At 40.2% G+C, this 26,991-nt stretch overlaps 1 protein-coding gene across 3 annotated transcripts in view; it reads left to right on the plus strand.

The window, feature by feature from the left end:
• Positions 1 to 13,028, plus strand: part of pparab (peroxisome proliferator-activated receptor alpha b) — a 119,297-nt gene extending 106,269 nt beyond the window's left edge. For 2 of the 3 annotated variants that reach the window (XM_034176034.1, XM_034176037.1), the window contains 2 exons: positions 1,021 to 1,474; positions 12,278 to 12,522. In XM_034176034.1, coding sequence (XP_034031925.1) covers positions 1,021 to 1,474; positions 12,278 to 12,522 — 699 coding nt within the window. Of the gene's footprint in view, positions 1 to 1,020; positions 1,475 to 12,277 lie in introns of all 3 variants that reach the window. The other variant, XM_034176036.1, reaches the window with a different exon arrangement.
• Positions 13,029 to 26,991: the final 13,963 nt, after the last annotated feature.

Consider the following 26,991-nt stretch of genomic DNA (forward strand, 5'->3'; position numbering starts at 1 on the left):
ATGTCATGCTGTCTTCACTTGGATTGACAATTGGTGTGTGGCATTGATCAGCATTTGCATAAAATAAGGATCTTGTCTATTTTGGGTCTGGCTTGCTGTTGGCAGAGCATCCACTGTTAAATACCTTTGGTGACTGAAAATGAATGGCAGCTGGTTGCTTTTCCTCTCTCTCTTGTAGCTCATGTGACCAAGGGGTCATGGGGTCCCAGCCATGCTTCATAGCATTATAAACAATGCCATTAAAGTGTTCTGTGCTGGACAAACTGAGAAATGACACCATTGTGAAAAGCCAGTGCTTTTCTGCATTGTTTATTTGATAAAATAAACCAACCAATATTTAGGTTGGGCTCTAATTCCATTTGTTCCACAGTAAAATAACCCTTTATTTATTAAAATGATATAATGAAGTGTGAGAAGACCACCTCCGGCTTGTTTAGCTCTCATGAGTCACATCTGCTGTAATGGACAACAGCAGGTGTTGCAACTTGCCGATTGTGGAAACGGTGACGCAGCTAAAACACGCCTGGGGTCACTTTTAACTTCACATCCAGCAGACGTACTGAGTTTGATGTGTGCTCGGAATATTCTCAATATTCTGTCCATGGATCTTTATTCCAAATACTTTGATATTTTACCAGCTCGTGTTTGTCATTTTCAGTTTTATAGTAGTTTGTGTTGATATTGAAAAGCAGTTACTGTGCTTTGCAACAATCTTGTAGTGTGACCTTGACTGTTACTGGGGAAAAGAAAAGCTCTTCTCTGTCCTGGTGATATTTCTTGTGTGTTTGTTTGGCCTTCAGATTCTTTGTGTTGTGAGTGACGTGTATAATTGCGTAGCTGCTAGCTCAGAGCAATTACAAAGAGTGGGAGATATGTGAGTATCAATAGATGAGTGATAGCTTGTCTTTTTGTGAAACTTAAGATCCTTTTTAGGTATTTGGTTAAGAAGTTAGTTTTGTAATGTTTACAAAGTTGTTTTTTTTTTCCTGACTTGTTTTTCTTGTTCTTCCTCCTGTTTAGCCTTTTGTCATCCATGATATGGAAACACTTCAGCTAGCTGAGCAGACGGTGGTGGCCAAGATGGTTGGATCCACAGGTGGGCTGAAGGACAGGGAAGCAGAAGTCCGCATTTTCCACTGCTGCCAATTAACCTCAGTTGAAACGGTCACCAAGCTCACCGAATTTGCAAAGTCCGTCCCGGGGTTCTCGAGCCTGGACCTCAACGATCAGGTGACTTTGTTGAAGTATGGTGTATACGAGGCCCTGTTTGCCATGCTGGCCTCTTGTATGAACAAGGACGGGCTTCTTGTAGCGTACGGCTCAGGCTTCATCACCCGGGAATTCCTCAAGAGTCTCCGGCGGCCATTCAGCGATATGATGGAGCCAAAGTTCCAGTTTGCCATGAAGTTTAACGCGCTGGAGCTTGATGATAGTGACTTGGCACTGTTTGTGGCTGCCATCATCTGCTGTGGAGGTGAAGATGCAGGAAGAATAACTGATAAAACTACTAATCTGCTATAGTGCTGAAAATGTTTATGCTCCCTTCCTGAGCCTTTACCGTTTTTTTTTAAGAGATCAAACTTCAAGAAGAGTTCCAAATTCTTTATATTAAAATTTAGAAAATTTCACCCTTTAAACTCACAGTGACAACAAATCTCTACACACAAGATACAAATTTAATATATATATATATATATATATATATATACTGGTGGTTGGCTCTCACTGCGGTATTGTATCACTTCCTGTTCCGGAGCACAGCGGTGTTTTTCTGTTTCTGTTAGCTGTTTAATCTGCGCAGTTAGATTGATCTAGTTATCTAGATTACGATTTGTTTCCCAGTGTAATCTTTACGTGCCTTAACTAAAGCACTCCTTTTGCTGAATCACCTCTAAATTATTTACACATTATTCACTTTGCGTGTTTTTAGGAATCCGCTAGGTTAGCGTAGCTGCTAGCTCTTAGCCGATTTAGCATGGCGGCTTCTCCTGTCTCTCCCGCACTTTTCTGCTCTGGGTGTGAAATGTTTAGTTATTCCTCGGCCTCCTTTAGCAGTAACGGTACTTATAATAAGTGTAGCTTATTCGTAGCTTTGGAGGCCAGGCTGGGCGAATTGGAGACTCGGCTCCGCACCGTGGAAAATTCTACAGCTAGCCAGGCCCCTGTAGTCGGTGCGGACCAAGGTAGCTTAGCCGCCGTTAGTTCCCCCCTGGCAGATCCCGAGCAGCCGGGAAAGCAGGCTGACTGGGTGACTGTGAGGAGGAAGCGTAGCCCTAAACAGAAGCCCCGTGTACACCGCCAACCCGTTCACATCTCTAACCGTTTTTCCCCACTCGACGACACACCCGCCGAGGATCAAACTCTGGTTATTGGCGACTCTGTTTTGAGAAATGTGAAGTTAGCGACACCAGCAACCATAGTCAATTGTCTTCCGGGGGCCAGAGCAGGCGACATTGAAGGAAATTTGAAACTGCTGGCTAAGGCTAAGCGTTAAATTTGGTTAAGATTGTAATTCACGTCGGCAGTAATGACACCCGGTTACGCCAATCGGAGGTCACTAAAATTAACATAAATCGGTGTGTAACTTTGCAAAAACAATGTCGGACTCTGTAGTTTTCTCTGGGCCCCTCCCCAATCGGACCGGGAGTGACATGTTTTAGCCGCATGTTCTCCTTGAATTGCTGGTTGTCTGAGTGGTGTCCAAAAAATGAGGTGGGCTTCATAGATAATTGGCATAAGCTTCTGGGGGAAAACCCTGGTCTTGTTAGGAGAGCTGATCCATCCCACTTTGGATGGAGCAGCTCTCATTTCTAGAAATCTGGCCAATTTTCTTAAATCCTCCAAACCGTGACTATCCAGGGTTGGGACCAGGAAGCAGAGTTGTAGTCTTACACACCTCTCTGCAGCTTCTCTCCCCCCTGCCATCCCCTCATTACCCCATCCCCGTAGAGACGGTGCCTGCTCCAGACCACCAATAACCAGCAAAAATCTATTTAAGCATAAAATTCAAAAAGAAAAAATAATATAGCACCTCAACTGCACCACAGACTAAAACAGTTAAATGTGGTCTATTAAACATTAGGTTTCTCTCTTCTAAGTCCTGTGGTAAATGATATAATAATTGATCAACATATTGATTTATTCTGCCTAACAGAAACCTGGTTACAGCAGGATGAATATGTTAGTTTAAATGAGTCAACACCCCGAGTCACACTAACTGTCAGAATGCTCGTAGCACGGGCCGGGGCAGAGGATAGCAGCAATCTTCCATTCCAGCTTATTTAATAATCAAAAACCCAGACAGAGCTTTAATTCATTTTGAAAGCTTGTCTCTAGTCTGTCCATCCAAATTGGAAGTCCCAAAACCAGTTTTATTTGTTATTATCTATCGTCCACTGGTCGTTACTGTGAGTTTCTCTGTGAATTTTCAGACCTTTTGTCTGACTTAGTGCTTAGCTCAGATAAGCTATTTGTAGTGGGCGATTTTAAACATCCACACCAGATGCTGAGAATGACAGCCTCAACACTGCATTAATCTATTATTAGACTCTATTGGCTTTGCTCCAAAAGTAAATGAGTCCACCCACCACTTTAATCTATCTTAGATTCTTGTTCTGACTTATGGTATGGAAATAGAAGACCTTAACAGTATTCCCTGAAACTCCCTTCTGTCTGCTCATTTCTTAATAACATTTACATTACTCTGATGGACTACCCAGCAGTGGGGAATAAGTTCATTACACTAGAAGTCTTTCAGAAAGCGCCTGTAACTAGGTTTAAGGATATGATTCCTTTTTATGTTCTCTAAGCCATATACCAACACAGTGCAGAGTAGCTACCTAAACTCTGTAAGGGAGATAGAGTATCTCGTCAATAGTTTTACATCTCATTGAAGACAACACTTTGGATGCTGTAGCTCCTCTGAAACAGAGGAGCTTTAAATCAGAAGTGTCTGACTCCGTGGTATAACTCACAAACTCGTAGCTTAAAGCAGATAACCCGTAAGTTGGAGAGGAAATGGCGTCTCACTAATTTAGAAGATCTTCACTTAGCCTGGAAAAAGAGTCTGTTGCTCTATAAAAAAGCCCTCCGTAAAGCTAGGACATCTTTCTACTCATCACTAATTGAAGAAAATAAGAACAACCCCAGGTTTCTTTTCAGCACTGTAGCCAGGCTGACAAAGAGTCAGAGCTCTATTGAGCTGAGTATTCCATTAACTTTAACTAGTAATGACTTCATGACTTTCTTTGCTAACAAAATTTTAACTATTAGAGAAAAAATTACTCATAACCATCCCAAAGACATATCGTTATCTTTGGCTGCTTTCAGTGATGCCGGTATTTGGTTAGACTCTTTCTCTCCGATTGTTCTGTCTGAGTTATTTTCATTAGTTACTTCATCCAAACCATCAACATGTTTATTAGACCCCATTCCTACCAGGCTGTTCAAGGAAGCCCTACCATTATTTAATGCTTCGATCTTAAATATGATCAATCTATCTTTGTTAGTTGGCTATGTACCACAGGCTTTTAAGGTGGCAGTAATTAAACCATTACTTAAAAAGCCATCACTTGACCCAACTATCTTAGCTAATTATAGGCCAATCTCCAACCTTCCTTTTCTCTCAAAAATTCTTGAAAGGGTAGTTGTAAAACAGCTAACTGATCATCTGCAGAGGAATGGTCTATTTGAAGAGTTTCAGTCAGGTTTTAGAATTCATCATAGTACAGAAACAGCATTAGTGAAGGTTACAAATGATCTTCTTATGGCCTCGGACAGTGGACTCATCTCTGTGCTTGTTCTGTTAGACCTCAGTGCTGCTTTTGATACTGTTGACCATAAAATTTTATTACAGAGATTAGAGCATGCCATAGGTATTAAAGGCACTGCGCTGCGGTGGTTTGAATCATATTTGTCTAATAGATTACAATTTCTTCATGTAAATGGGGACTCTTCTTCACAGACTAAAGTTAATTATGGAGTTCCACAAGGTTCTGTGCTAGGACCAATTTTATTCACTTTATACATGCTTCCCTTAGGCAGTATTATTAGACGGTATTGCTTAAATTTTCATTGTTACGCAGATGATACCCAGCTTTATCTATCCATGAAGCCAGAGGACACACACCAATTAGCTAAACTGCAGGATTGTCTTACAGACATAAAGACATGGATGACCTCTGATTTCCTGCTTTTAAACTCAGATAAAACTGAAGTTATTGTACTTGGCCCCACAAATCTTAGAAACATGGTGTCTAACCAGATCCTTACTCTGGATGGCATTACCCTGACCTCTAGTAATACTGTGAGAAATCTTGGAGTCATTTTTGATCAGGATATGTCATTCAAAGCGCATATTAAACAAATATGTAGGACTGCTTTTTTGCATTTACGCAATATCTCTAAAATCAGAAAGGTCTTGTCTCAGAGTGATGCTGAAAAACTAATTCATGCATTTATTTCCTCTAGGCTGGACTATTGTAATTCATTATTATCAGGTTGTCCTAAAAGTTCCCTAAAAAGCCTTCAGTTAATTCAAAATGCTGCAGCTAGAGTACTGACGGGGACTAGAAGGAGAGAGCATATCTCACCCATATTGGCCTCTCTTCATTGGCTTCCTGTTAATTCTAGAATAGAATTTAAAATTCTTCTTCTTACTTATAAGGTTTTGAATAATCAGGTCCCATCTTATCTTAGGGACCTCGTAGTACCATATCACCCCAATAGAGCGCTTCGCTCTCAGACTGCAGGCTTACTTGTAGTTCCTAGGGTTTGTAAGAGTAGAATAGGAGGCAGAGCCTTCAGCTTTCAGGCTCCTCTCCTGTGGAACCAGCTCCCAATTCAGATCAGGGAGACAGACACCCTCTCTACTTTTAAGATTAGGCTTAAAACTTTCCTTTTTGCTAAAGCTTATAGTTAGGGCTGGATCAGGTGACCCTGAACCATCCCTTAGTTATGCTGCTATAGACGTAGACTGCTGGGGGGTTCCCATGATGCACTGTTTACTTCTCTTTTTGCTCTGTATGCACCACTCTGCATTTAATCATTAGTGATCGATCTCTGCTCCCCTCCACAGCATGTCTTTTTCCTGGTTCTCTCCCTCAGCCCAAACCAGTCCCAGCAGAAGACTGCCCCTCCCTGAGCCTGGTTCTGCTGGAGGTTTCTTCCTGTTAAAAGGGAGTTTTTCCTTCCCACTGTAGCCAAGTGCTTGCTCACAGGGGGTCGTTTTGACCGTTGGGGTTTTACATAATTATTGTATGGCCTTGCCTTACAATATAAAGCGCCTTGGGGCAACTGTTTGTTGTGATTTGGCGCTATATAAAAAAATTGATTGATTGATATATATCAATGCCAAAATAATGGCATGCAAACTTTGGGCCTGTGATGGTGTACAACTAAATTGTCACTTTTACAGCCAGTTTTCTTTAGACGTCATCTGACAGATGCTTCCCAGTGTCAGTTTTTTGTTTTTGTTTTTAAAAGAAGACATGGAATTTCTTGTAGTTTGCTAGAAGGCACATGGGAGACCAGAATCTAAAGTTTGTGTTTTCTAGTATGAAAATCCTATGTTCCGTTCCAGTATGAAGCTCTGATTGGTGATGCAACAAACGAAACTTGCAATGTGCAGAGTTTCCCCAAATGTAGACACAGAGCCTAAAACTCCTTTAAAGTTCTCATGGCTGTCTTGGTGGCTTCCCTCACTTGTATTCTTATATGTCCTCTAAGGGGTGTTGAGAAAAAAAATTGATTTTTAAAACAATGTCTCTGATTTGATTGTTTCTTCTCACAGCTGTAAATGTACAGTTGCTGTCGCGTGTCCTTTTCTGCTTTCACACAGCAGTTTCATGCAATTTTAGAAAGTTAGTTTGGCTCATTAGCATGGAGCAGCAACAAATTCAGGTTGCCCCGTTGGTGTTAAAAGCAATTGTTTGGGCGCACTTTGGATTCTATAATATCCCAGGTAAGAAGGAGCTTCAAATGACCAATTCTTCTGAAAGCATACGTGTATAGTTACCTCCATGTCACCGTAGAGTGCATTATTATTGTTTGCCTTATTTTGAAGAGATTTATTGTCGGTAATTTTTTCTGGTTGTGCTCTCACTGGTACAGCCAGCATTACTAATTCATCCAATGAGTGTAAACCAGTCTGGACAAACTAAGTAACAAATAATAAGTACAGTGCATCCGGAAAGTACTCACGTTTCACTTTTTCCACATTTTATGTTAGTTTTTTCCAAAATGTATGATATCCCCTCCTCAAAATTCTACACACAGTACCCCATATGACAATGTGTTGTTGTTGTTGTTTTTTTTTGTTTTGTTTTTTTTGCAAATTTTTTTTAAAATAAACTACGAAATCACATGTACATACGTTTTCACAGCCTTTGCCATGAAGCTCAAAATTGAGCTCAGGTGCAGCTGAGCTCCCGTTTCCACTAATCATCCATGAGATGTTTCTACAGCTTAACTGGAGTTCACCTGGAGTAAATTCAGTTGATTGAACATGATTTGTAAAGGCACACACCTGTCTGCATATACGGTCCCACAGTTGACAGTACATGTCAATCAATCAATCAATCAATTTTTTTATATAGCGCCAAATCACAACAAACAGTCGCCCCAAGGCGCTTTATATTGTAAGGCAAGGCCATACAATAATTATGTAAAACCCCAACGGTCAAAACGACCCCCTGTGAGCAAGCACTTGGCTAGAGTGGGAAGGAAAAACTCCCTTTTAACAGGAAGAAACCTCCAGCAGAACCAGGCTCAGGGAGGGGCAGTCTTCTGCTGGGACTGGTTGGGGCTGAGGGAGAGAACCAGGAAAAAGACATGCTGTGGAGGGGAGCAGAGATCGATCACTAATGATTAAATGCAGAGTGGTGCATACAGAGCAAAAAGAGAAAGAAACAGTGCATCATGGGAACCCCCCAGCAGTCTACGTCTATAGCAGCATAACTAAGGGATGGTTTAGGGTCACCTGATCCAGCCCTAACTATAAGCTTTAGCAAAAAGGAAAGTTTTAAGCCTAATCTTAAAAGTAGAGAGGGTGTCTGTCTCCCTGATCTGAATTGGGAGCTGGTTCCACAGGAGAGGAGCCTGAAAGCTGAAGGCTCTGCCTCCCATTCTACTCTTACAAACCCTAGGAACTACAAGTAAGCCTGCAGTCTGAGAGCGAAGCGCTCTATTGGGGTGATATGGTACTACGAGGTCCCTAAGATAAGATGGGACCTGATTATTCAAAACCTTATAAGTAAGAAGAAGAATTTTAAATTCTATTCTAGAATTAACAGGAAGCCAATGAAGAGAGGCCAATATGGGTGAGATATGCTCTCTCCTTCTAGTCCCCGTCAGTACTCTAGCTGCAGCATTTTGAATTAACTGAAGGCTTTTTAGGGAACTTTTAGGACAACCTGATAATAATGAATTACAATAGTCCAGCCTAGAGGAAATAAATGCATGAATTAGTTTTTCAGCATCACTCTGAGACAAGACCTTTCTGATTTTAGAGATATTGCGTAAATGCAAAAAAGCAGTCCTACATATTTGTTTAATATGCGCTTTGAATGACATATCCTGATCAAAAATGACTCCAAGATTTCTCACAGTATTACTAGAGGTCAGGGTAATGCCATCCAGAGTAAGGATCTGGTTAGACACCATGTTTCTAAGATTTGTGGGGCCAAGTACAATAACTTCAGATTTATCTGAGTTTAAAAGCAGGAAATTAGAGGTCATCCATGTCTTTATGTCTGTAAGACAATCCTGCAGTTTAGCTAATTGGTGTGTGTCCTCTGGCTTCATGGATAGATAAAGCTGGGTATCATCTGCGTAACAATGAAAATTTAAGCAATACCGTCTAATAATACTGCCTAAGGGAAGCATGTATAAAGTGAATAAAATTGGTCCTAGCACAGAACCTTGTGGAACTCCATAATTAACTTTAGTCTGTGAAGAAGATTCCCCATTTACATGAACAAATTGTAATCTATTAGACAAATATGATTCAAACCACCGCAGCGCAGTGCCTTTAATACCTATGGCATGCTCTAATCTCTGTAATAAAATTTTATGGTCAACAGTATCAAAAGCAGCACTGAGGTCTAACAGAACAAGCACAGAGATGAGTCCACTGTCCGAGGCCATAAGAAGATCATTTGTAACCTTCACTAATGCTGTTTCTGTACTATGATGAATTCTAAAACCTGACTGAAACTCTTCAAATAGACCATTCCTCTGCAAATGATCAGTTAGCTGTTTTACAACTACCCTTTCAAGAATTTTTGAGAGAAAAGGAAGGTTGGAGATTGGCCTATAATTAGCTAATGTCAGAACACAAACCAACCATGAAGTCAAAGTAATTGTCTGTAGACCTCTGAGACAGGATTGTCACAAGGCACAAATCTGGGGAAGAGTACAGAAACATTTCTGCTTGAAGGTCCCAATGAGCACAGTGGCCTCAATCATCCATAAATGAAGTTCAGATCCACTAGGACTCTTCCTACAGCTGGCCGTCCATCTAAACCGAGTGATCTGGGCAGAAGGGCCTTAGTTGGGACGTTGTGTGAAATGTAAATGAAAACAGAATACAATGATTTGCAAATCCTGTTCAACCTATATTCAGTTGAATACACCACAAAGACAAGATATTTAATGTTCAAACTGATAAACGTTGTTGTTTTTGTGCAAATATTTGCTTATTTTGAAATGGATGCCTGCAACACGTTTCAAAAAAGCTGGGACAGTGGTAATAAAAGACTGGGAAAGTTGATCAATGCTCAAAGAACACCTGTTTGGCACATTCCACAGGTGAACAGGTTAATTGGAAACAGGTGAGTGTCATGATTGGGTATAAAAGGAGCATCCCCAAAAGGCTCAGCCGTTCACAAGCAAAGATGGGGTGAGTTAACACAGTTCGTTGGTACATCTACAAGTGCAAGTTAAAACGCTACCATGAAAAGTGAAAGCCATACATCAACAACATCCAGAAACACCGCCGCCTTCTCTGGGCCCGAGCTCATTTGAAATGGACAGACGCAAAGTGGAAAACTGTGCTGTGGTCTGATGAGTCCACATTTCAAATTGTTTTTGGAAATCATGGACGTCATGTCCTCCGGACAAAAGAGGGAAAAGACCATCCAGATTGTTACCAGCTCAAAGTTCAAAAGCCAGCATCTGTAATGGTATGGGGGTGTGTTAGTGCCCATGGCATGGACAACTTACACATCTGTGATGTCACCATCACCAAGACAATGCCAAGCCACATTCTGCACGTGTTACAACAGTGTGGCTTCGTAGTAAAAGAGTGCGGGTACTAGACTGACCTGTCTGCAGTCCAGACCTGTTGCCCATTGAAAATGTGTGGCGCATGATGAAGCGCAAAATACGACAACTGAGACCCCGGACTGTTGAACAACTGAAGTTTCAACAATCAACAATTAGTGTTCTCAGTTCCCAAATGCTTATTGAGTGTTGTTAGAAGGAACACAGTGGAAAACATACCACTGTCCCAGCTTTTTTGAAATGTGTTGCAGGCATCCATTTCAAAATGAGCAAATATTTGCACAAAAACAAATTTAATTAGTTTGAACATTAAATATCTTGTCTTTGTGGTGTATTCAGTTGAATATAGGTTGAAGAGGATTTACTAATCATTGTATTCTGTTTTTATTTACATTTTACACAACGTCCCAACTTCATTGGAATTGTGTGTGTGTGTATATACGATGTCTGTTAGAAAAGTATCCAACCTTTTTATTTTTTGCAAAAACCTGATGGATTTGAATCACGTGTGCTTGCATGAGCCAACCTTGAACCTTCGTGCGCATGTGTGAATTTTTTCACGCCTGTCGATTGCGTCATTTGCTGGTAAGCAGCCTTTGTGTGAGGATGGGTGTAGTCTCTCGTCGGATTTTCTTTGCAAGGAAAATGGCGGAATGACTGGAGCAGCGTGACTGCATCAAATTTTGCCAGAAACTGGGCGACAGCCCGGTGGAAACCATTCGGAATATTCAAACGGCTTTTGGTGATGATCCTATGGGCATCACACAAATTAAGGAATGGTACAACCGGTTTAAAGACGTCCGCACAACAGTGGAGACTGAGCCGTGCTCCGGTCGGCCATCAACATGCTGAAATGACCAGATCATTTCCAAAGTAAATGCTGTGGTGGTGCGGGACCGTCGTGTGACTATCCGAGAAATTGCGGAAGAGGTGGACATCAGCACTTTTTCGGCACATTCCACTGTGACAGAAGATTTGGCCATGAAAAGAGTTGCAGCGAAATTCATGCCGATGGCTTTGGCACGAAGCTGCTGATGGCGGAGCAAAAGCAACTCCGTGTTGAAGCCTCACAGGACATGCTGTGACATGCCCACCTCTTCCACAATTTCTCGGATAGTCACACGACTGAAAAGCCACCGAAAGCCGTCTGAATCTTCCGAATGGTGGAAGAGGTGGGCATCATTTTTCGGAGTCCAGCAAATTCTGACAAACTTTTATCGCTGTGCTATTGAGAGTGTCTTCACAGGTGCCGTCACAGTGTGGTTTGGTAACGCCACAAACAAAGAAAAACGAGCATGTTGCCTTTTTCAAATATAAAACTAAATAATCTTAGACACACTTTTGCTTTCATGGCATTTGCCACACCACTTTTCTCAGCACACTGCAGCACATCCTGAAATTAGCAGCTATATGTACCGAACTGATTTAGAACTGAATGCATATATATTTTTTAATCAAATTATTTTGAACCTGTCTATGACCCCTGTGAATTCGAATCAATCACATTGTGAATTACTGACAGACTTACACCCCTAATGGTCCCTCAGTTTTTGAGACTTGCCGACTCCAGCCACATTTACCATTCAGTAACATACTGTTTGTATTTCTTAACAATTGAGCTAAATCAAGTCAAAGACCTATTCAATGACTTGAAAATGTTCATGTGTTTATCACCTAACTGGTCTAAAGTAGCTGAAAAAGTGATGATTTAGTTGAGTGTTAGTAATGGGGTCACATATTTGTGTGCACCTTTTTTGGCTTTGATAATATTATTTTATTGTCATATAACTGTGAATTTAAAGGGTATAGTCTGAGAAATTTTAATACCAAAAAAGGATGGTTTTAATCATAAAATTTAAATGTGCTCAAGGGGTACAACTGTTTTCACGTTTTCATGTTATAGAAAACAAGAAATGTTAGTCAATCCAATGGTGCCTTTATATTTAAATGATGTCAGATCGCCTCTTTGTGTTTGCTTTGTTTACTTTCTGATCAGATCGACCAGGTCTGGTAAATGTTGCGCACATCGAACGAATGCAGGAGAGCATCGTGCAAGTGCTACAGCTCCACCTGCTGGCCAATCACCCAGATGACGCTTTCCTCTTCCCAAAACTGCTTCAGAAGCTGGCTGACCTCAGGCAGCTTGTCACTGAGCACGCACAGCTCGTGCAGGAGATCAGAAAGACAGAGGATACCTCGCTGCACCCGCTCCTGCAGGAGATTTACAGAGACATGTACTGATGATTGTAGAGGAGGCTTCAGGAGAGGAGCTCGACCCGCTGCCTCCTCTTTGCTTTTCAGGGACAGAAGACTCCTCCGTACACTAGGGTTTGACCACTTAAACCTTATACTCAGTGAGAGTTAGTGGTGGCATCTGGTCAGCACAAGCCGTCCAGGACGAGCCCCGAACAGCAGCTGATGGTTCTCCTGTTTTGGGACGGTGTCCTCGCTCCACTGTGTGCACTCTTCAGGCAAATGTCATGTATGCAAATAAGTGATGGTAGAGCTCAAAGGTGTGTTTTAATCTCTGGCCTAACGTGGATCAGAAGTACTAAATGCAGAGAGGCTGTGCTACCTGACGTTTACTGCGCCTTAACGCTAGGCAGGAAAGTCAGCTTAAGAGTCACCACTCCAGCAGCAGCGTGTTTCTGTTTTATACTGATGTCAAATAGCCATAAATTCACGGATAACAACACCCAAGTGACTTCAGCAGCAACATAACGTTAATAATGCAGTTTTCGAGCGAGGCAGCTCCCACCAAAATGGGCGTTTTCCTACTGCTAAAAGTTGTCAGTGATTATTATGCACGAGCCACCGCATCTGTCTCGCTGACATATTCATATTTGTTGTACTGTAAATCCTCAAAGCCATAATTTGTAGAGAGTTGCTATTTTATTTAAAAGTCTTTCATTATATCCTATTAACAGCGCATATACAAATATGTTTTCATATCTCAAAAACATGATGTGATGGCGGAAACTAAACACCAGATTTGGATTATAGCCCCCAAATTACCCAAATCCATTGGAAATACTCCGTGCATTTTTGTTTGTTGTTTTGTGGAATCATGCATTACACAGGTTTCCTTGATTTGAAAGTTGTTGCAAGACCTGCGTAACCTTCACAGATTTGCATTCTGGAAGGTCACGGTTGAATCTAAATCATAAGATCTGTGCCTTGTATAACGTATGAGGGTCTGGAAAAGTGGCCTGTGATGACTTCAGGACATTCAGTTCATTGACTACAGTCTTGTTTTAACCATGGGTAAATGTAAAAAAAAAAAAAAAAAATCTTTTACATAATTTTGCACTTCACATGTTTCAAGTGTTGCGCGTTGCTTCATCATACTGCATGTAAGATCACATTTGTTAGCAACTGTGATCTGCACACACCAGTTTGTCACGGTTATAGGCCGTAACCTTACAGGATGCATATCTGAAAGAACGAGGCTTCATCTTTAATACACAGTTATATTTTAAATTATATACAAAATTATTGATAAACTGTAAGTTGTTAAAGAATTTGCCGCCCTTCATCAGTACTTCTGTCTGTCCGTTCAGCAAAAACCCACCGTCCTAAAACTCAAGAACAGTAAAACTGTTACAATCTAAGTTTTTATGCATTAACACGGGGTTGTCAAAGCGCTGCCTGCCAAACAAATCATGTATTTCTGGCATTTATAAATGCTTTTTCGTTTTATTTTTTTTACTGAACTTTTTGGGTTTCAAGTAGGAAATGTACAAAAAAACCTGAAATGCTCACATTTGCCCATCAGTTGGTGAGGGTTAGAAAATCTTCTTAAATGTGTAGCAGGGGTCTCACTGCTTATTTATTTGAGTAATTAACTTTTGGTGAAAATACTGAGTCACACAAAAATTAACTTAGAGTTGGTCCTTGCCCTTGTGTTAATTGACTTAACATTGGATTATTTTATTTTAATCACAATTTGGTTTTAACTTTTGATCTTCTACTTCCTCAGAGGGAAAAAAAACATCAAAAAGTGCAGTCATACAAAACACTACCGTGTCTAAATGTTTTGCACAGTACTGTATATTAACTTTGCACTAAAAATGAGAGATCTCTGGAGATGTACTGACGAAGAAAATCAATTTTTTAGGAAGGCAACCGTGGACACACAGCAACACACAAACCTGCATGCGACCGTAATATGATGCCATGTTGTAGTGTTAAATCTTGTTCTGATAAACCGCATGCGCAGACATTTGGCACTTCCATCTGCCTTTGTGCCCTGGACCTGGTTTCATGAAGCAAGTCTAATCTTGTTTATTTGATTAAACTCACTTAGGAGATTAATCTAATGACATTAGTCATTGTACAAATTGCATAGTCAGCTAAAGTTTTACGTTACTCGACTAAAGGTTTAGCCTGCTAGAGAGGCTAATATTATTTTAGATCGAAAAAACTTCAGTTGTCTACCACAAAAATGGCACCTGTGGGACCTTTCAGCAGGTTAACGGCAACACCGTCTCCAAGTCAACTGTGGTGCTGAATTGTGAGGGATGTTAGTTGGTGCACTTATTAGTGGACAGCAACAGGTGCACATGGGTGATTCTTAGACTACGGGCACTTATTATGTCCTTTGATCATATTGTATGAAAAACAGAAAAAAGGGGAAATTTCACACTTTTATAGTTATCTTTACAATGAAAGTGTGTTAAGAAATTTGTTCTAGTAGTCTATGATGACTTTTTCACCTTTTTTCAGCATCATTATATGCAAATATTGCCGTTTGTGCTTGTCCCACACCCAGACTTTTGATCTTCAATGATAAAAATGAATGGTAAAGAAACGTTTTTCCTAATGTTTTAAAATATCTCTGAATAATATGTCAGTAAAATAATCAAAACATAATTGGGGTAGTCAATGTCATACAACTGTTGTGATTTTTTTAAACAAAATGTAGTTGTCCCACACTATTGCCGTAATTTCCACCACAACACTGTAATGTCCCTTTAAACAGTTTGTATGAAAGATTGTTTGGGTAGTTTCTATGGAAATAAACAGTGACATCAGAGCACATGTATATAGCGCCAAATCACAACAAACAGTTGCCCCAAGGCGCTTTATATTGTAAGGCAATGGTGTGGTGGAAATTACATTTACAAAGCCAATAGTGCCCGTAGTTAAAGAATCACCCACATACAGACACAAACACAGCCATAGCAAGAGTTAGCGTAGCAACACTACATGCCCATATATGGCACACATAGGAAACTTTCTTTAAACTAAATGTAAACAATGAAATAGGAGCGCTATTCCTGACCAGTGCATCAAAAGACATACAGGCCAGGGAAAGAAAACAAACAACCCCACAAATCTCTTTATTAATACCCTAAATTATGTGTTTTCTTCTGCAGGAGGGGAGAAGACTCAAGATCAATGCATCTTGATTATTGTGTGGGCATAAATTCTCAGTTTTGCAGATGGGGCGGGACTGGGCAGGAGTCCAACATGCATGTTGAAGTTGTGACCAACCCGGAAGTAAACAAAACTTTCATGCATTGGAGGCGCTTTCTTGACAACAGCACTCACAAGACACTTACGCCCGTTGAAAATAGTTGACTAACATAAAACGGTAATCGGAAACTTAGCTTCATGTGAAATGGACATTGTATGGCCAATGTTGAGTGACTAACCTTAGTCGACTAAGTAAAGCCTGGTTCAGATTGGGTCCGATATCGGCCTAATTATCTTGCCGTGTGAACCAGGCATAAGTTTAGTAGGCTAAAAGATTTGACTGCTTTATGAAACTGGACCCTGGTGTGTAAGCGCAAACATCAAACTCCACTGCACTGCAGATTGACTAAAATTTGTCTGACCTAAGAGTTTTGGCTCACTGTGTTTCATCACTCACTGGCTTTATTTGCTCTTCTTAACAGATGAATTGTTAATATTCTCAAATCAAATATTCACACTTTTTTTGTTGGCAATCATTTTTAAAATAAGTAGGATGTATTTTCTGACGTTAAAGCTGTCTGTCTTATGAAAAATTCACTTTCTCTTTTACATTATAGTTGTGCTTTCATTTCAAAAATCCACAAAGTATCACATTTCTGTGACGGCACAAGTTGAAACTCGACTACTGTAAGGAAAAAAACAATTTATTGGAGTGGCAAGCAGCAGGTTCTTTTGACCTAAAGCCACAGCACAGCAACTGACAATGCAAACTGAAAATGGTTTGTCAGGGATACATTGCCTCTGGTCACTGCAAAAAAAAAAAGCAAAATCTTACGATGTATATTTGTCTAATTTCCAATCAAATATCAAATCTACACTTAATATAAGACACTATCACTTAACAAGTAAAAATTTCAGTAAAGATTTAAGGACAATTTTGTTTGTTTTTTGATAAGCCCTCTTAAAAACCAGAAGTTTTGAGTCTTGGAAGCATCTTTTTCTGACAAAACAAGATTTTTTTTTTTTTTTTTTTTTTTTTTTTTTTTTTTTTGATTCACCATAATGTTTAAGCTGCAGTATTGTTTGTAAAATACACTCAACAAAAATATAAACGCAACACTTTTGATTTTTGCTCCCATTTTGTATGAGATGAACTCAAAGATCTCAAACTTTTTCCACATACACAATATCACCATTTCCCTCAAATATTGTTCACAAACCAGTCTAAATCTGTGATAGTGAGCACTTCTTCTTTGCTGAGATAATCCATCCCACCTCACAGGTGTGCCATATCAAGATGCTGATTAGACACCATGATTAGTGCACAGGTGTGCCTTAGACTGTCCACAATAAAAGGCCATTCTGAAAGGTGCAGTTTTGTTTTTTGGGGGGGTATACCAGTCAGTACTGGTGTGGACCACCATTGCCTCATGCAGTGTAACACATCTCCTTCGCATAGAGTTGATCAGGTTGTCAATGTGGCCTGTGGAATGTTGGTCCACTCCTCTTCAATGGCTGTGCGAAGTTTGCTGGATATTGGCAGGAATCGGTACACGCTGTCGTCTACGCCGGTCCAGAAGCATCTCAAACATGCTCAATGGGTGACTGTCCGGTGAGTATGCCGGCCATGCAAGAACTGGGACATTTTCAACTTCCAAGAATTGTGACAGATCCTTGCAACATGGTGCAGGCATTATCCTGCTGCAACATGAGGTGATGTTCTTGGATTGTACTGGCACAACAATGGGCCTAGGATCTCGTCACGGTATCTCTGTGCATTCAAAATGCCATCATAAAATGCACCTGTGTTCTTCGTCCATAACAGACGCCTGCCCATACCATAACCCCACTGCCACCATGGGCCACTCAATCCACAACATTGACATCAGGAAAACCGCTCACCCACACGACGCAACACACGCTGTCTGCCATCTGCCCTGGACAGTGTGAACCGGGATCATCCGTGAAGAGAGAACACCTCTCCAACGTGCCAAACACCAGCGAATGTGAGCATTTGCCCAACTCAAGTCGGGTACGACGACGAACTGGAGTCAGGTCAAGACCCCGATGAGGACGAACGAGCCTGCAGATGAGCTTCCCTGAGACGGTTCTGACAGTTTGTGTGCAGAAATCCTTGGTTATGCAAACGATTGTTTCACGCAGCTGTCAAGTGGCTGGTCTCAGACGATCTTGGAGGTGAACATGCTGGATGTGGAGGTCCTGGGCTGGTGTGGTTACACGTGGTCTGCGGTTGTGAGGCTGGTTGGATGTACTGCCAAATTCTCTGAAACGCCTTTGGAGACGGCTTATGGTAGAGAAATGAACATTCAATACACGAGCAACAGCTCTGGTTGACATTCCTGCTGTCAGCATGCCAATTTCACGCTCCCTCAAATCTTTGCGACATCGTGTGGCATTGTACTGTGTGATAAAACTGCACCTTTCAGAGTGGCCTTTTATTGTGGGCAGTCTAAGGCACACCTGTGCACTAATCATGGTGTCTAATCAGCATATGGATATGGCACACCTGTGAGGAGGGATGTATTATTTCAGCAAAGGAGAAGTGCTCACTATCACAGATTTAGACTGGTTTGTGAACAATATTTGAGGGAAATGGTGATATTGTGTATGTGGAAAAAGTTTTAGATCTTTGAGTTCATCTCATACAAAATGGGAGCAAAACCAAAAGTGTTGCGTTTATATTTTTGTTGAGTGTATGTCACTGTGAGTCATTGCATCTTAATGCTGCGGCGCATCTGAACGATTATGACATCTGTAATAAACATAATTTTATGGCACATTATCTAACTCATAAGAAAGAAGAAAATGCAGCTGTTTTGCAATCCATTACAATATAAATATTGTAAATAATTACCTTTGAGACAATTCCAGATGTGTTCTCCACCTCATGAAGAACACGAGAAAAGCTGCAGTTGTAGATAATTTTTTGGTGATTCTGGGAGTGATCAGAAATGGTTTCATCAGCCACGTTATGAGAGAAAATGATTAATACTGCTACAAATTATTATATAATGCAACATTCAGGGGAACAAAGCGGATCACGTTGGTACAGTGAATTGCACGGCAGTGCGGGGGTTAAATGTGTGCAAATGTCAAGGTGCTTTAAGATGTCCGAATACTAAAATGGGCTCAATATTTTAGCTCAAAATGAGTTTTCATGGCTCATTTCAAAACCTGACTTCAAGAAATCTTAAGTGAATTTGCACTTGTTCAACCAGCAGATTTTTTTTTTTTACCTGTTACAATGAAATAACACCTTGTTTTCATGTTTTAAAAAAACATCTGCCAAAATAAAGGTCTTTGTTAGCTGTGAACTCATTTTGAAATGCATTTTATTAATATTAGGAAGTGTTGCATATTTTACAAAGCAGCTTCAAAATCTCAGTTAAAAAAAACCTTGTTTCACATGAGAAATGACTCAACATACCCAAGACTCTTTCACTTAACATGATTTTTAAGATATATTATGGATAAACATGTCCTTACCTGAAGCCTGAAGCTTTCCTTGTTATACGTGTACGGTCTTTGTCCTTTTTTTTTTAAGTCTTGAAAATAATTTTCTTTGGCACCACTGTAATTTTATTTATTAGCTTTTAAAGGGGAGATTCATAATATGACATTGCCAATATGATCAAAATTCACGTTGTTTAAAAAAAAAAAAAAAAAAGTTTCCCTAAAGGGAAAAACTTCAAATAAACAAATGGCCTTGAACTATATTTTTTAGCTACCATTGCAATGTCATAGATCACGTGGGGGCAGATAGCGAGAGCCAGTCAGTCAGTGGTGGGTACAGTTCCGCTGATCTTCTAATTATCAAAGCTAATGTTTTCATTATCGGAATGGCTTTTCAGATAATTTTGAAAACCATCAGCGGATCAATTATCTTCTGATAAATCTTGGTCCGATAATTTTTAGACCGCTAACATATTTTTGCAGGCGTGGTGAACAAAGTTTAACAGTTACAAACATTTATGAAGTCTGATAACAAAGATTTGAGTACCTACCTGTTAAATGTTTTGTAGCAGATGTGCAGGTCTATCCTCTGCCATCAGAAGAGAGTTAGTTCCAGGAGAAAATGCTCTATCCTCTGCAGACAAAGGAGAACTGGTCACAGAAAAGAAAAAAGCAAAAGAAGAAAAATATTATTTCTTTTGACCCCATACTGATTCACTGGCAGTATCACTCAAGTCATCCAGAGGCATACAGTTTTAACTTATGGTTAAATCTTAACCAAACTAATTCCTGACAAATTATTTAAATTAACGTCACGTCTGAAGTTTTATAAAGTGAAAATATCAGATATATGTTTTAGTTTGAAAGTAATGCACTAATTTTGAAGGTTTTCCAGTGCACTATGGATAATCTCAGTACATTCACAACAGGAAAAATGCATTTGAGACACTCTGATCAGGCTCCACATGGACAACAGCATTATACCCTTTGTATATTGTGCCTAAAACTCTCGTGAATATATTCTCTGGGTTTATAGACATTGTTATTGTGTTTGTTTTGTGTAAAAATGCCAGAAGAAGCTCAGGTTGCATCTCCATTATTTTTAATTGGAATCACTGTGAGCTGTAATCACTTCCTGTTTGCTCTTTAACGTCCTGCTTATGTCAAACATTGTCTGTCATCTTTGGTCTGAGTAATATATATATGTCTGAAATTCAGTTTGTGTTTATTAAATTCCATGCAGCTTAAACATAGCAGACACGATTATTTATTTGGAATATTTGTTTTGGCAGGTTTTCTCAGTCTTTACTGCCATCTACTGGCCAGTAGTGTTCACGTCAGTATTCGCCCTAAGTGTTGGGATATCTCATAATCCTTTGCGCGCCAGAGAGTTATTGCAGCCTCTTGCTGCAGCTGATGAAAAGGAATAAAAATGTACATTTTGGTTGTATAATGTTTGTCATCGTGTTTTCTCTCTGTGCTGTTTAAACTGCAGAAACTCTCTGGCATGCAAAGGATTATGGGTTAGGGTCTGAGCATCTGGGCTCCAGTTGATGGCAGTATTCTATTTATTTTGACCCCAGTTATATCAGACAGTTGTCTAATCACCACTTGACTTCTGGCTTTTGCAAATGGCTTTTCTTTTTTTAACAATGGCATATTTTACAAAAGCACATTTATATGTAAACACCAACACACCTCACATTAACATTAATGAATGATTCAACCAATCAGTGTTAGCGGAGGCTCATTTTACCCATTATCCCTTTGGCATCTGTCTGTGTTACAAAACTTCAGAATTAGTGCATTATTTAAAATTAAAAGATATGTGTTATATTTTAACTTTGTACAAATTACAGAATTGACATTAATGGAGTTATTCTATCTGGATTAATTTGATTTATAAATCAAAAGCACAAGTCAAAACTGCTTTATTTTCCAAGACCTCTGCCTCTCAGTGGCACTGCTATATTCTGTTAAGGAATAATGACTTGTTTTTGAGTGTGTAGAGGTGAGCTTAGCTCCTCTCAACTGCTTCACTGCTGCAAAATATGTAGTAAACAGGAGCTTCCAGCAGTGGGCAGGACACACAAAGATAGAAATGCTGACTCATTACTCGGGTTTGTGGTCACCTTTGATGCTACCAGAAGCAATCGTGGTGTTAAAACTCAAAGTCAGCTTGTTAGTAGTTGCAAGTGTACCGGAGACAATGCTGAAAATTATGGGTTAGCTGTAGCTTCCCATAATTTTTTGTATGGTTTATCGGTTTACCTTCATAAAAGATAACTTTTCAGTTAGCTGATTAGCCAACTTTTTGGTTAGCTGTGCCCACCACTGGTCAAAGTAGAGAGGTACAGTAATGTCAGCTGGCTGCTCGCTCAAACAAAATCATCCAAGACGGCAGAAAACACTCCCAAACCACTTATTTCTGTATAAATCTAATGTTTCACATATAATTTGTAAAAGTTAATGACAAACACTTCTAACGCTAAAAACACTGTTTTGGAAACCAGATAACACCTCTGAAATCATTCACAAGACATCTTAAGGATATTAGTGTGCACGCTTCATGTACGCATATCACATGATCTCAGAGTTTCAGAAATAACCAACATCATAATGCTTGGATTTCAGTTGAAGCTGAAGTGTCAGTTTTGTGAAATTTAAAAGACTATATAGCTTTAAGTCACTTTTGTTATACATAAAGTGTAGATTAGATATTTTGACAAGAAATTAGACATACTTTGTAAAATGTTGCATTTTGTTGCCTATTTTACTTTGAAATGTTTGTAATATGACCCCTTTTTAGTTTTGCATCATCAGAAAGTCATCATCTTGTATGAAAATGTTTCTGTTGCAGTAAAATAAATCTTCACGGCTGCAATTCAGCATCAAAATCAAAAGACACCCACAGCAGGTTCACTTTCAGTTATTAGTGTAAACAAGGGCAGATAAAAGGAGGACGCTCTGGTAAAGCTGCTGAAAGGTGAGTCTGTGGACTTATTTTTCAGAAAAATACGAGTTTGCTGATACAATAAAGTCTAAAGAATTGACATTTAGAGATGTGTTAACTTTGCTTATGTTTGTTTTAAACCACTCTAGGACTGTGCTGTTGTACTGCCTCTGGTAGAAAAGGGAGATGCTACAGAAAGGGAATGTTGATCAGGAAATGCTGCATATCTGATGGTTTTGACACGTGAGCCTGTCTACAAAAATATATATCTATCTTGATGTTATTTTAGCTGGACCTTGTTTGTAACGAATCAACTGCACTGTACATAGCTGAAATGATCAAACCGACTGCTCGCCCTAAACTTTAACTGAGGTATATGATATACTAATGATGCTCAACTTTTCTATTCCTCTGTTTGGTAAATACTGTTTGAAACTGTACAGTGTATGTCGTTATGTATTATATGTTCTGTTACTTTAAAGCCACATAGCTGTTTTAATTGAAATGGATCATATTTTTATACTCATATTACTAATATATAATGATTAAATCAGTTAATTGGAAACATTACAAATAAGGAGTGTGGTGTAAACAAATTATTTCATTCATATACATATATATGTTGTGTATAAATGACTAAATCAGTTATTGGAAACATCACAAATAAGGGCCCCTTCACACATAGTACGAATGTGGCCTAATTGCGCATGAAGCAGGAATCGTATGCAATACATGTAAAATCAAAGCTGCCTCATACACCTGTTGCTACAACTGTGTGCACACACCAGCGGGCAAAAGACAGAGTGTGCCCTGTGAGAGCCCATTCGATACATTTCCATGGCAGGTGTCGACCAAATTCAGGTGACACGCACGAACATCTAAAACCGCTCGATTGCATTTAGAAAAGGTGTGGGCCATTCGCACTGTGAGAACCAAAAGCAGTCAGCAGACGATCAATATTGAACTGGCGGTGAATATTTGTCTAAGTGTCCCCACGACTGTGAAGTTGCCAAGTACACCTGTTGGCATGCTAGACTTTTGGCTCCCCGACAACACGTGTGTGTGTTTCACACACTCCCCCCCAACACATGGCGTGCGTGTGGTTCACGCGCAGCAGCGTTGACATCTCTGGTCCCTGGACATCACCAGCTGCAGAACACGTAACCGTATTTGTGTGGTTGCTGTCCTCACGTGAGAAATACATAAAAACTATCTCACTTTTGCAACGGGCTGGAGAGCGTGCACAGTGCGCACAATGACAGGCTGCCCCAGCTGAAACGAACCATCAGTTCATGTGGACACGCAGCAAGCCATCTGAATGTCCGTCTGACAGGACGAGCCGAGCACGCACGAGCCCGGTCCAACATGCGTGTTCCTGTGAGCAGTGCACCGCAGGACTATATGACAAGCCAACAGTGCGACAATTACACCACTTTCAGTCATGTATCAGCAGAAATATGTCCATTTGTGGTCAGTATATGCACTTTTTTCTCTTTTTAAAAAAAAAAATACATTTATGTCCTGTGTTTATTTTGGTCATTTCATGCTCCTGTTATAAAACTGTAGCACAGTGGTAAATTTTCAATCATCTGGTATCCGAGCTTTTGTAAATTGCAGGTTTGAGTCCTGTGAGTGGCTTTTTTTTTAAACCAGGGTTATTTAACTGCGGGGTTTCTGTATTGTGTCCCACATCAGCAGCGCGATGTGGTGCAACACATCCCCAGTTGCTCGCACTGAGTTCCTTGCTGTGGACCACCGTCACGTGCACAAAACTGTCGCAGCGGGATCGTTCATGCCTGCCCGTCAGCTCGATGTTTCGTGTTTGCTCATGCAAGCTGTTCCGCCGTGATTCGCCCTGCTTTGTACTTATTCATACTATGTGTGAAGGGGCCCTAAGGAGTGTGGTGTAAATAGATTTGAGGGTAACAGGGCACCTGTGATCTGAATCCTGGTCAGGACATTCCTTTTGTTAACCTGCTTTTAGATGGAGAACCATCATAAATTTGAAATGCATTCAATTCACTTCAGCACACATGTATTCTTTCTTTCTTCTTTCTTGCCAGGACTGCTAAGCTATTTTGATTTAAACTGAAAGTTATATGTGTAGTTGATTTAAAAACCTGATTGTGACATTTAGATATAACGAAATCTGTTGTGCGGAAATGTTTATTAGATGTCATTGATTGCATAAGATGTGAATGGTTTGTAGAATTACAGCTCAGCACTGATGATACTGATCAATGTATAGGAGAACTCTATCTACACTATAGATGGATATAAACACTGAGTTTTCAGGTTGTGCAAGAAATAAAGAGAGTGCACATGCAGAGAATTTTAAAGAAATGACCTATTTGGTCCTCCGTGGTGTTTGAATAAAACCAATCTATGTTTATGCATTACTCTATGTGCGAGGGTTCCTGGTTCAACCCCACCCTGCTATATTTCTCCATGTAATGTGGAGTGCATCAGAGGGGCATCCGGTGTAAAAACTTGTGCCAATCAATTTGTAGTACTGCCTTGGATCTGCTGTGATGACCATAATGAAAAATAAGGGAGCAGCCTACAGGACTTTTACATTACTGCGTTAACAGTCCCCCACATGTACCCCGGATTAAGGTTAAGATGGAGACCACTGTGCTCATTGGGACCTTCAAGCAGCTAAGAACTGTTTCTGTACCTTCCCAGATTTGTCCATGAGGCAGTCCTGTCTCGGAGGCTACAGGGGTCATTCAAAAATTACGTAATGCCCGGGCAGCAGGGGGTGGAGTACTTTGTTACAGAGCATACGGGGCGTGGGGTATGGCCAGATGTACATACAACAACAAAACAATATCTGCATTTACATCAACAAAACTTTTATTGTGCAAGGCATCAGACAGGAATTAAATTACAATATTTGCCAACAAATTACAAGGTCACTGATACAGAGTGTAGCTCAGAATGCACAATAATCTCTCTTTCAGCAACAAAACCATAAATTGAGTAATTAACTTCAGGCCTCCCAGGGCAGACAGTGCACCAACAAAAACTTAGACAGGAAATAAACAGGAGTTTTATATATATATATATATATATATATATATATATATATATATTTATAATAAATTTGCAAAAATCCTAAAAAAAAAAAAAAACTTCCAGATAGCCATTATGGGGTGTTGTGTGTAGAATTTTGAGGAAAAAATGAATTTCATCCATTTTGGAATTGAGCTGTGACAAAATGTGGAAAAAGTGAAACGCTGTGAATACTTTCCAGATGCACCGCGCGCGCGCGTGTGTGTGTGTGTGTAATATATATAAAACACAATAGTACAAATTTCATTCGGTGAAGTTCCATTCAACTCGAAATGTTCTTTCCATTGCACAAATGAAAAAAACAATTATTTGTTTTCTATAACGGCTAAAACAGATCCTTGTCATATTATTTTATTAATCTATAAACAAGAGAAAGGGACTCTTACATTTTGGTGTGCGTCATTGGCCTTTTGGTGTCAACAGGTTCCAAACAGTCCAACACAAACTTTAAATAGTCCAATCCAATCCAAAGTTGTTCTGCGAACTTGCAAAAATAGATAGTTCAAAAGCAATCCTGATGACGTAATCCATAGCTGAGGCCATGCACAGACTTTGTGTACAGACTGCCGTCTGCTTTTCTCAGTCCAGCGTAAAATCGTGACAGAAATGTGTCGAGCTCTTCATCCAACAGCGGTTCCAGTTCACCAAGAGACGTCCCACTGAATACTGGAAATGCCTCCAGATGGCTTACGGCGTACTAAGCGCCATTGCTGCTAGTGTGAGGGCGTGCGGTGGTCACAGCGGGCAATAGCACAAATCTTACAGTACCAAATTTGCACGCTAAACAGTACTATTGCATGGTAAGTGGAACACAATTGCAAAAGGCACAGATAAGACTTTATTGATCTCACAGTGGAGAAATTCATGTTACATCAGCTCTTAAACACACAAGATGGGTGCGAGTAGAGGAAAATGTGCATCAAACAGCGTGTGCAAGGATAAGCAATAATAATACTTGTAGCAATACAATAAAATAAGAAAGAGGTAGAAATAGAATATATATATATATATATATATATATATATAAACAAACATGATTGGAATTAAAAAAAATAGGAGCATCTTATTTACAATATGTGAAGTGGAATTTAGATGTGGTAAGGTGACATTAGTGCAGGGATTTGTAAACGGGTTGTTATTGCACATGATTTGTGGACATATTAATACTGCACGTGATTTGTGGACATATTATTGCATGTGGTATTTCACAGTGTTATTGTACAGCCTGACAGCAGCATCGTTCCTTCTTGCACTGAGGGTGCCTCAGTCTGTCACTGAAGGAGCTGCTCAGCTCCACTACAGTCTGGTACAGAGGGTGAGAGGATTTGTTCATGATGGATTTGAACTTGGCTAACATGCTCCTGTCAGCCACCTCCTCCAGAGAGTCCAGAGGACAGCCCACGACAGAGCTGGACTTCCTGACCAGCTTATTCAGTCTCTTTCTCTCCCGCTCTGTGCTGCCCGGGGCCCAACAGACGACAGCATAGAGGAGAGCAGAGGCTACAACAGAGTCATAGAAAGTCTTAAGCAGAGGCCTGCTCACTCCAAAGGATCTCAGTCTCCTCAGGAGGTGGAGGCAACTCTGTCCTTTCTTGAACAGGGCATCAGTGTTGTGAGTCCAGTTTGTTGTTGAGGTGAACACCCAGGTATTTGAAACTGTCCACAGTTTTTATGTCCTCCCCCTGGATGTTCATGGTGGGTGAGGTGGTGGTTTCCTCCTGAAGTCAATCACCATCTCCTTCATCTTACTGGTGTTGAGACACAAGTGGTTGCGCTCACACCAGTCCACA

This window comes from Thalassophryne amazonica, chromosome 8 (genome assembly GCF_902500255.1).
Source record: "Thalassophryne amazonica chromosome 8, fThaAma1.1, whole genome shotgun sequence".
Lineage (NCBI taxonomy): Eukaryota > Metazoa > Chordata > Actinopteri > Batrachoidiformes > Batrachoididae > Thalassophryne > Thalassophryne amazonica.